Genomic DNA, 11,519 nt, shown 5'->3' with positions numbered 1-11,519 from the left:
TCTTTCCCTGAGACAAGCATTATTTATTTTCTTCTGGTGACAGAGCCTTTTCCTCATCTTGAGAATGCGAAGTGGAACCATTTTCTTTTATTTTACTTTACTGCTTTTTCCTTAATGCAAAGGTGCAAGATTCTGTTGGAGGAAGAGTGAAGACGTCCTCTGTTGCATCTGCTGCCATGAATAATGTAAATTCATCCCCTTTTGGATTCCATCTTCTCCCACCATCGGTGAAGTTCGGGGTGCTTAAAGAAGGACAGACCTATGCGGCCACCGTCAAGCTCAGGAACGTCGGAGTGGACTTCTGCAGGTGAGGCCGAGGCACCAAACGTCTGCTCAGGTCACCTTCCCCTGCCCTGTGACTGCCTTTGGCTACCTACATCAGTGAATGTTTATTGAACAGAACTGTAATTACACCTTGACTCTTGAAATTTCACATCATTCATTCAGTTGTTTACTTGCTATTTCATTGATTCATCCATTCATTTCTTCTTCGACAAATCAATATTTACCAAGTCTTAACAATTAGTAGGTACTTCTTTGCCTTGACATTAATCAATATTCATATTTTGGTAGAAGCAATTCCAGGCCTGATCCGCACTAGCAAAAAAAACGAAGGGGAAGCTACACAAGTGTCACAGTAACTAACACACAAAACTTGAAAGTTTGTTTCTCAAATCCGCCACCAACTCTAATACCAGCTGACATATATTTGTACTTTATGATCTAAGAGTGACTTTAATTATTGTATTTCTGCATAATTAAGACAGAAAGGGGGAAAATTAACCCAGATCATTAGGGTCATTTTGGCTCTTGAGATCTGACTTGGAATTGAACACAAATACCTCAACTCGCAGTCTGTACTCCCAGCTGAGTCCACTGTACCTAGCACTCAGTGACAAGGAAGAGTCAGTTCTTCATTTCCTACCAAGACCAATAGAATTTCAGAGCCTGGAGAGACCATTACGAAGAAACGAACTGAGCAACTGGCTTTCGGGTCTCATATGCTAGGGAGAGGCTAGGCCTCGGACCTGCCGGGTCCCAACCAGCTCAGCACAGCTGTGGTCACTGCTTCCTGTGGGGTTTCAATTGCAGAATTATTCTCAGTGGAAGTGGCAAGTCCTTCAAGAGTGGGTGTGATTCCGGACTCGGGGTTGGAAATCAGATGGAGCGAGGCTGCAGGAGCGTCCGATGTAAAAGATCACTGTCCCGTTTTAGTTGAAGGAAATCCCCTGGCTTCAAGGGTTATGTTTGCTTCCTCGAAAACAATCTGATGAAGGACCCAAGCCACCAGATCTGACATTACTGTTTTCCCAGGTCGTTGCCAACAAGTGGATGAGCAGAAATAGAGAGACAACCTCAAACAGATAAAACTCGTCCACGCAGATCCCGCTGTCCAGTGTAGAATTTTAGCTTAGAGATTTCACTCCTCAGCTTGTTCAATTCAGCCGCTGCAGGGCAGACAGCAAAGCTAATGGTGGCAGGGGCGGGACTGGGGTCAACACAGAGGTGGGCTTTGCTTGGTGTTTTAATTTACTCCAGGTCTCCAACCTTCAGGCAGAGCCCACAGCCCACGAGAAGGGGGCGAGAGCAATGGGCAGCACCTGTGAGCACGGGCTTTTCAAGTTCTCCCACATTTTCTGAGCCTTTTCTATTTCTCTTCTCCCCAAATGTGTGAGTCCCATGCCACGAGGGAGCGAGACCGGCTCCCATGCTCCACCGCTCTCCAAAGGAGCCTTTATTCTTCAGCTCGATGAGCTGGCAGTCGGCGCGTGTGTTCGCACTGGCGGCCACGCTGCAGTGCACACACCCGCCAGACGTTCCTGGCACTGCCCAGGCCCGAGCTGCTCACCGCACCCGGTAACAAAGGCCTGAGAACGGTTGGAAAGGCGCTTGTGAAATGGGCCTCGCCTCTTCTCCCGATTGAATGTTCGGTGGTTTTTCTAGGGTGTCGACCCCCTGCTCCTGTGGCGTGAATATTAACCCCTTCCCGATCTCGTGACGTTCCAGTTCATTCATTGCTCATGTTTGTCATTAGGGCATAAACTTATTCCCATCTTTTTGCCTGGCAGGTTTAGGGTGAAGCAGCCCCCACCCAGCACAGGACTGAAAGTGACTTACAAACCTGGGCCTGTAAGTCCTATGTGTCGTCTGTCGTGTGTGTCTGTGTGTGCCCATGTGGATATGTATGTTTCCAGTAAAGTGGGCTTTTAAGTCATTCTGCCCATGCAGTTTAAACCATGCAAAGTCTAATTTTTCTAGTACCATAAGCAAAAAATTCCTGGCATTGGCACAATACGTGGCTTGATGTCACTTATTTCATGTATTACCATGAGACTGGTCCTGTATGTAAATAGAGTTAAACTTCCAGCTATGGAAATATTTCTGAAGTTCACCTCACTTAGCCCAGTACTACAGTTATATATACAGTTATATATTTTGACTTTCGTCAAAATTACATATGATTTAAAAGACACTTGGAAAGCTGACTACCTAAAGATATCTTGTAACAAATCCTTCTGCAAAGTGAAAAATCCTTTGGAAAAATAAATATTCTGTTCTCTGTATTTTTATGTAAATCTGGTTTGTTCTCCTGGTATTTGCCAGAGAATGTCATTTAATGACATACTACGAAATAGTAGTATATTAAATTCACCAGCTGCCTCATTTCTCCAAAGATCTCTGAAAACGCTAATTTTAAAATGTCAACCCGTTCTGTCTTTATTTGATACATCCCCAAAAATGTGGTGTTTAGCATAAAATCTGTATATTGCCACGTACGTTGCAGCACACGGTGCTCACTGAGTCCCCAGATCCCAACGCGGCCTTAGTCGTTATACGCTGACACAGGAGGGTTGGCTTCTTGTCATGGCTGCACCAGCAAGCAGCCCTGCGATGATGGTTAATGAGCCCTCTGCATCTTGTTTTCCTCATCAGGAAAAGAAGGAACATTGACCAGATAATTTCTTAGCCCTCTACCAGCTCTAGTATGTTACGATCTATAAAACGGTAGCATGCAGGGTGCAATCCCAGACGGAAGTACATTTTGGGACGAGACCCACTAACTCATGAGTCCCTCTCTGAAACAATTCATCGTTGTACGGTGTCAGGATTTCAGAATCTTCACAACATAAAGCAAAAACAAAAATCAAAGCAAGCTCCTCTTCCGCCGTTCTGGGAAGCTGGCAAATCTTTTCCATGAAAAGTAGGGGTTATGCCGAAAGCCAAAGTGACTGTTGGATCAACTTTTATAGGTACTAAAAACCCAGCGTGTATTCTTTGAAGCTCCCTCTATTACTGTTAGGGGTTTTTTTCAGTTTCCTTTTTTTTTTTTCTTTCTGATGATAGGTTTTGGCTCCTGCAAAAATATAACCTATAGACTTCTCGTATGTAAATCTAACCACCGTTCTGCCTGGTTAGTTGCCAACAGTAACGGAATCTGCTCAAGGCCTGGGTGAACGTGGTGGTGGCCGCGCTCCAGCCCGCTCACGCAGGATGCTGTCATTCCCCAGCCCCGCTCCGACGGGCGGGCCCGGAGGGCGAAGGGCCCGATTCTCAGAAGCGGAGCCATTGGGGAGCCGCCAGTGTGCACGTGTGCACAGCACATTGTTGAAAAATTTGGAACCTTTTCAATTCTATCATTTATAAAACTACATTGAAGGGAAAATTATTTTTACCTAATTGCTTTCTGTGTGGTAGTTTCTGATTTATTATTTATTTTTTTCCAAGTAACTGTTCTCAAGTCTGCTTTTTAACCCACCTCCTGGAGAGGCAGCTTAGGGACATAAACTGCTCTTTCTTTCCTGGCTAGTGCTCTCTTCAAGGAACAAGGCTAGAAGCCCATTTCTTGCTGTGTTTCTTCTTCATTATAGATCAGGTTTCTTCGTGGTTGGTGCAAAGCCCTTCCATGTAGCTTCCAGACCAAAGCAGTGGGGCATTTAAACTAATTCTGTCTCCCTCTACTGGCTTCGTCCTGCTACAGTTCCTACATGAGGAATTCTAGAATCCACGGGGCGGGGCGGGGCAGGGCAGTTGCAGGATCCACCCAGTCTCTTAGATTTTTCTTTCTCTGCAAGAATGCCAAGAGATACAAACTCACTACCGACTTCAAAACCTGGCACAATTATGGGCGCTGTAAAAGTTCACCTTCGGCGCCACCCCCGGGACCTGGCAGTTAGTTTCCTGGTGTCTCTTCCTACATGGCAGCATCTGGTCTTCTCCTTTAACAAGGTATCCGGGGTCCCATTTCCTCAATGGAATCCTAACTAACTGATCTGCAAAGTAATTCTTCTAAGCGGTGTAACAGCAATCATTTATTCGCGCCAAACGAGATTAGAGAGTTTACATAACTTGCCCTAATTTGTGTTCACGCTGAGCCATGTCTGATTCTAAAGCCACATCGTGTCTTGCAGGTGGCAGCTGGCTTGCAGGTAGACCTGAAAGTGGAGCTGTTTGCGATGGCGGTGGGAGAGGACAGTGCCAAGGGGTCAGTGCACATCTCTCACAACATCGAGATCATGACGGAGCACGATGTCCTGTTCCTGCCCGTGGAAGCGAATATCCTTTAAGTTTCCATCAGAACCCTCACGGGAGCACCAGAATCACCTCTGAACAGGGAGAACATGGAAGTCGAAACGCTGTTTTCTAACCCCCTCGCACCCGCACTCCGTAGCTTCATTAATTGTTTTGAAAGCACAGAGTTAAATTTCTCAGGACAAAGACTGTCGGGAATAGGAGGTACCTTCTTACAGAGGTCGGATGGATGTTCACTGAATTACGCATACGTACCTTCATATTGGTGTCTCTTGTATATGGATATACAGGTATCAGGTGCTTATTTTATTCAAGGTACTGTATGAAATGTTTATCACATATAAAAATGAAATTGGACTCTATATTGAAAGATTTACATAATCTAATAGCCGAAGTAGTTTTCACACTTGATTACTGTTACTTTGTACTCCAACAACATGAGTTAGATACTACTTGGTGTTATAGTTATGTATCTATTTGATATTTGAGTCTTACAGAATGCAAAAGCTTTTGAAGAAAGGAGACTTAAGGAAGTAAGAGGACATAGGAATTCAATGCGAAGGTTTCGGGCTCAGATATTGAATCGGGGATATACAGAACTGGATCTCAGTTGAGGAGTCCAAACTGGAGAGAGAGTAATTTTAAGCATCATCTCTACAGAGGTGATGAATGAAAGTATGAGAAAGGAGCAAAACTTCGGGGTCCGTTTAGGGAGCAGAAGGAAGAAGAGGAGCCAGCCAGAACAGGTGTTTAGAAAACCGTGAAATATCTCAAAAGCCATGGAAAGAATTCCAAGGAAAATATGGACATAGTTGACAGATGCTATAGCGATGTCGAGGAGAATTCAGATGTAAATAACATGGCTAGATATGATTGGGACATTAAATTGCAAAAGATGAAGAATGAATGGGTATTAAGAAAGCAGAAACACTGAGTATGGATACTCTTAAAAGAAAATTTATTACTAAAGGAAAGAGCAAGAGACTATGGTACTTCAGGAAGGCAACAGAGCAAAGGAAATATTTTCAGTTTGGTGGCGACTTATGTTTGTGGGCTGAAGAGAATGGACCAGAGGAGAAACATTAAAAATGTAAATGAGAGGAAGTAATCGAAGCAGCACGCATGTGACTACAGCAAGAGAACCAGCAACAAAGCCAAGGGGTGGGTTAGTCTTGGCAAGTGCGAGAGTGAAGATGGCTAAAGATCCAGCCATTCTAAGGCGAAGGGCAAACCTAGGGAAACTGCGTCAGGTGACCTTGACTGCACTAGAAATGCAGTTGAATTCATTGGTTCACTTATTCATTCAAAGGGGTCTCCGATGTGTCAGGCACCGTTCTCGGCCCTGGGAATATAGCAGTGAACAGAGACAAAAATCCCTGCCCTTACATTCCAGCGAGAGGCTCGACAATACACAGGTAACCAAACCATGGACTGTAACGGTGATAAGTACAGTGCAGAAAAATGTAAAGAAGCGGGGTATAGGTAATGGGAAGGAGCACTGCAATTTAGAACGGCGTGGTCAGGGAAGACTTGATTGGGAAAATGAGTGTGTGTGTGTGAGCGTGTGTGTGAGAGAGGGAGGGGGAGAGAAAGAGAAAAGAATTGGGGTGGCGCGGGGCTGATGCAGGGTTCTTCTGCAGTGAGAGAGGAAATTAACCAAAGAACCAGTATTTTCCCCTCTGGAAATAAAACCGGGTCCCCTTACCTCCTCTTCACGTAGGCTATTTTGCTGACCCAGACTACCTGAATGTCCCGCTGCCGATCACAGCCATTAGTCCTTCTGCATTTATGCTAATTAAATTTCTGTTTCCTTGCTTGTAAAGACCACCTGTCAGTTAGGTACAGAGAAATGGGGAAAGAGATCTTTCATCTGCCTCCAATGTCAGAGCCCATTTCCCAAGACCGATGCCCCTCTGCACACAACAACAACAACAACAACAACATGTAATCTGGGTGGTTTGGGGCCCGGTTCTGGAGATCACTGGCTCCTATAGAAAAAGGCAGGGACACACGCACTAGGGAGAACAGGAGAAATTCCGAGAAACCGATATCCATCCTTCATCCCCTAAGCCTGAGGATGTAGAATTTGCATTGGACAGAGAAGTACCTAAAAGTGAGCTAATGGTGCTAGAGAAGAGGTTTGAATTCTGAAATGTTTTCTGAGTTTGTATGTACAGATCGTTTGGTCATGAAAATCACAGTCCTTAACGAGTACTTTACCAGTTTTAACAAGCAGCAGTGGTGAGAACCCAAACGACTTTGCCCAGGAAAAGGAACACCCCGTGGCCCAGAGGATGCCCACCACCCCTTCCTCAGCCCTTGGACTCTTCACGTCCCAGAAAGTCTCTCCACGTTAGGTCCAGTAAGTTCTCAGTGGGAGTTTGATTGTCAGCCGTTCAAATTCGAGGCCTTAGACCTCACGTTTATTCTCTTCTTACAGCCAGAAGCTAATGAGCCACCTAGTCTACTGGAATGAAAATACTGGTTTTTAATAACTTCAATAGCTACTCCTTTCTATACATTATCATATCTAATCCTCATACTGCCTATAAGATACTTTTTTGCCTACTTTATATATAAGGAAACAGGCTCAGAGAATCTCAAGCAGACGTGAAAATCTAACCTCCTTCAGTGTGATTCTAAAGTTCATCCTTAGCGCTGTTTTCAACGTTGAGCTGCCTTTCCAAAAAGCAGGAGCACGCCAACACCACGTGCCCTTCTGACTTAAGAATTTACAAGTAAGCCCATGGTTCTCAAACGTATCGGACACAAGATTTTTTATACATTCTTAAAAGTTATTGAGGACTCCAAAGAGTCCTCAATAAAAAATCTTTGTTTATGTGGGTCATATCTATCACATTTACCAAATGAGAATTAAAACCGGGGACTTTTTTTATGTAAAAATAATAAACCCAGTAGATTAACATAGATTTCTAACAAAATATAAAAATCCTTTTTTCTTTGCAAATCTCTTTAATGTCTGCCCTAACAGAACATGGTTGGATTCTCACATCTGCTCTGTATTATCTGTGACCATGTCACACGTCATGCAGCCTCTAGGAAACGCCACTGCACGCTCCTTAAAGGCATTTAAGTAGCATTCTGTACTGGTTTCCTAGGCCTGTGTCAGTGTCTTAGGGAAGCCAGAACGAGGCACCACAGTCCAGGTGGCTTACAGCAGCAGGTATTCATCCTGCTACATTTCAGGGTCTGACTTTGTTTCTGCTGACATACCCCAAAACTTGTCAAGTATTCCATGGGTGTCAAGGAGATCTGGGCCTTCGGACATGAAGATTCCCCATTGATTCTTCTTGGAAAAGCGCCATCTCTTTCTGGCTTCTGAGGACACAGTTGATCGTATTCACAGTCACAAACCTAATCTCTTCCAGCCACACGGCGCTCTCCCCTGGGCACGCCCCAGCACCTGTCGCAGTGTGGATAGGATATGGATTTTCCAAATCATCACTTTCTGGTTCCCTTTTTCTGACCAGTTCCTTCCTCAGTCTCGCCCTTTCCTCTTGCATTTTACTATAAGCACAAGAGGCCAGACCTCATTTCCATATCTTGTTTGAAAACCTCAGCTAAATATTCAGGTTCATTGTTTACAAGTTCTACTTTTCGCCCAAAGTAAAGCCCAATTCAGCCAAGTTTTCAGCTGCTTTCTGGCAGGATTGATTTTCCTCCAGCATCCAGCCCTGTGCTTCTTTGTCTGAGGTCCCATCACGTTCTGTTCATGACAATAAAGAAATTCTCTAACATGACAGAATAGTCTCTTCAAGGTAATCTAGACTTATACTATCATGCGGTCAAACTTTTTCCACCTTTTACCAATCGCCAAATTCCAGAGCCGCTTACTTCCACATGTTTAGGTATTTGTTACAGCAGCACCGACTTCCTGGACCAAAACCTATGAGCTTCCGGGGACCGCCATAACAAATGACCACAAAGTGGGGGCCTCGAAACAAGATCATTATTCTCTTGCAGTCTGGGCAGAGGTTGAAGCCAAGATGTTAGAGGGCTGGTTCCTCCTGGAGGCTGAGGGAGAATTTGCCCCATGCCTCTCTCCTCGCTCCTGGTGGTGGCCAGAATCGAATCCTTGCTGCTGCATCATTCCAGTCCCAGCCTCTGCCATCCCACGGCCTCCTTTGCTGTGTGTCCTCACGTGACATTATTACAAGGGCAACAGTCATTGGATTTGGGGTCTGCCCTAAATTCGTGGCCTCATCATAGAGGCCACATAATACATGTGCGAAGACCCTATTTCCAAATGTCACATTCATGGGGACCCGATGGACATGAATTTTTGGAGGACACTCTTCAACCCAGTGCTCATCTTAATATTGTTTGGAAAATGTTTTGACCTTACAGACACCTCGCCAGGTCTTAGGGACTCCTAAGGGTCTTGGGACATACTTTGGGAACTACGGAATGAAAGTATTCTTTATCTCAGGTCTGGTCCATGCCTGTCAGAAATTATCCTAAACTGAGAAGTGGTGAAGTTTGCATCTCTAGCTGGACAATTCTGAAAACTACAGACCAGCTATCAAATAAAAATTCCTAATTCCTGTCAGCACCAATATATCAAAAGTAATTTTATGAATCTACCTAAGCAGTGTCTTAAGTGGTGTTGCCTTTATGCCTCTCTGTTCACATTATCAGCCAATAAGATGAAAAGATGCCTACTGTAATTTTAAAGATAAACATCTAAAGATTCTCTGTACTATCACCCAGGGCCAACAGAACATTGTAGTCCATTTACGTGTGTACTGGAATCATCCTATGGTTGTATATTCTGTGTGTCTCACCCAGGAACGATAGGACTGTATTTCATGTTTACTTTGAGCACGTCACCATAACTCTATGAGGCTGGGCACCACTGTGCCCATTTTATAGGTGAGGAATCTGAATCATAACTAGGTTAGGTAATTTGCTCCATAGAAGTTATATTAGCTATCTGTTGCTACGTAACAAATGATCCCCAAACTTGGTAGCTTAAAGCAACAAATGTTTTTGATCCCATAGCTTCTGTGGGTCAGGAGTCCAGGCACAGCTCAGGGAGGTTCTCTGGCACGAGGAGGGCTGGCCTCTCAGCGAACTCGAGCGGTCGTTCGTGGGGTGCAGCTCGTCGCTGGCTGCTGGCTGCAGATCGCCCTCTGGTCCTCCCTCCGGTCCTCGCTACGTGGGCTTCTTAGCAAGTCTCGCAACATGGCAGCTCAGTCAGTCAAAGCAAGTGAGAAGGGCCGGAGCGTGAGCACAGCATTGCATAACCCAGTCTTGAGGAGACGTCTCGTTGCATTTGCTGTATTCTGTTTCACTAGGTCCAGCCTACACTCAGAGGGAGGGGACTACGCAAGGGCAACCAGAGCTGGGCCCACAGGGTTGGGCTAGGAATTGCTGGGCCACTCGTGCTGTCCTACAAACCCGTCAGAGCTGCTTGGATCCCCCCACCTCAGAAATAAAGTGACGGGACTTAGAATACAAGGGGATGTTACCCATAAGAACTTGGTCTCCTCTCAAAACTCGGGATCTTAAATAGTGAAGGAAGCGGGTGGGCGGCGGGCAGTGAGTGCAGACCAAGCTGGCTTCTTCCGAAGCTCCTGCTGGTCTGGCCGGGAAAGGCTGACTGCGCAGGCTCGCTGATTACCGCAGACAAGTGATGCTCTAGATGCAGTCCTGAGCCTACTGACAGACACCACTGCTTCCTAGTCACCGTCCTGTGCTCTCTGATAGACTCACTAGATTTCCTTGGGATGAGATATGACACTTGCCACTGAGAAACAGTTTAAGACCAGCTGCACCAAGCACGTAACTTCCAGCCGGGGAATCTCGAAGTTGCTAAGCCCATCTTCTTAAGTAGACACGCACACCTACACGCACACACACGTTGTTTTAGAATAAGCTTAGATGTGCTACTTCTAATAAACCATTCACAAGGCTTTTCTTTATGGCATTATGGGTTTCTATAGGTAACTGCATCATTTCCAAGAGATGTTATTCATTAAATGGTTTCTTTACTAAGGATGATATATAGCCAACAACTGGCTAAGCCAATAAATGCCAACTTAAATGGCTAGAAAGCTGTTTGGCTTAAAATTTAATTTTTAACTCATTGGTTAACCTGAAACCTTCAGGGTGACAGAGTTTTCGAGTATTTTGACCAGAAGGTATAGCACGTGACTTCATCACGAGGTGTCCTCCTCTTTGAATGTAACACCTACCAGACAGAAATGCCCTTTGCTCCCCAGGTACCGGTAACCTTCAGTGTGGCAAAGCTGCGGGCGGCAGCACCTTTAAAACACGCACACGCAGAGCGCATGCTTGAAACCAGATTTGGTCTGGAAACCTTCAAAAGTGCTAACAGAAAATGCTGCCGTTTCTTTACATCCTGATGAACAACTCCAGGAAGCACAGGCACGACATGGATTCAGCCTTCGTTCGCTCAAGAACTAAAACACTTCGGGGATTAAGGAACTCCTCTTCCTGGTGACAGGAACAGCCGCCTGACGACAATGCTGATTCTCCACAATGAAAAGCACCTGGAAGCCACCCTACTGTCTGTGCTTCTGCCTTTTCACGGTCAAACCTCAGGGACCCTGGGCCAAAATTCTCTTTATTCTTATTCTGCCCAAGAAACAACAGCACTACGTCGCCCACCTCACTTCAGCAACTGTGCCATGCTGGGGAACAGAATAGACTTGCGGTCCGGGCCCGCCAGCCATGCGCGTGTGGCTCCGAGACCCGCCAGGAGAAGGGACCGCGGCAGCTCAGCAACTAGATGCAGGGGGCAGCGTCTCAGCAGGATGCGAGCTACCGGCACAGACTCAGGGCAGAAAATCCGACTGGAACTGTCTTTAGGAGGTTGAATTCGTCATTTAAAATCCCCACAGAGAAAAGCCCAGGCCCAAGTATGTGTCGAACTCTTTTCCTAGAACATTCCCATTTCCCCAAATCCCTACCGTGTAGATGTATAGTCTATGCGTGCCCAGCAG

The 11,519-nt window shown here is 45.5% G+C and overlaps 1 protein-coding gene across 1 annotated transcript in view; it reads left to right on the top strand.

Moving 5' to 3' along the window:
* SPAG17 (sperm associated antigen 17) overlaps positions 1–6,887 on the top strand; it is a 152,140-nt gene extending 145,253 nt beyond the window's left edge. Inside the window, exons 45-48 of the mRNA XM_006919822.1 lie at positions 123–307; positions 2,070–2,130; positions 4,410–4,554; positions 6,751–6,887. Of these exons, the coding sequence (XP_006919884.1) occupies positions 123–307; positions 2,070–2,130; positions 4,410–4,554; positions 6,751–6,887 (528 nt within the window). The remainder of the gene's footprint in view (positions 1–122; positions 308–2,069; positions 2,131–4,409; positions 4,555–6,750) is intronic.
* The last annotated feature ends 4,632 nt before the right edge of the window (positions 6,888–11,519 follow it).

This window comes from Pteropus alecto, unplaced genomic scaffold (assembly GCF_000325575.1).
Source record: "Pteropus alecto unplaced genomic scaffold, ASM32557v1 scaffold106, whole genome shotgun sequence".
In the NCBI taxonomy this organism is placed as follows: domain Eukaryota; kingdom Metazoa; phylum Chordata; class Mammalia; order Chiroptera; family Pteropodidae; genus Pteropus; species Pteropus alecto.
This window is presented reverse-complemented; position numbering and strand designations above follow the sequence as displayed.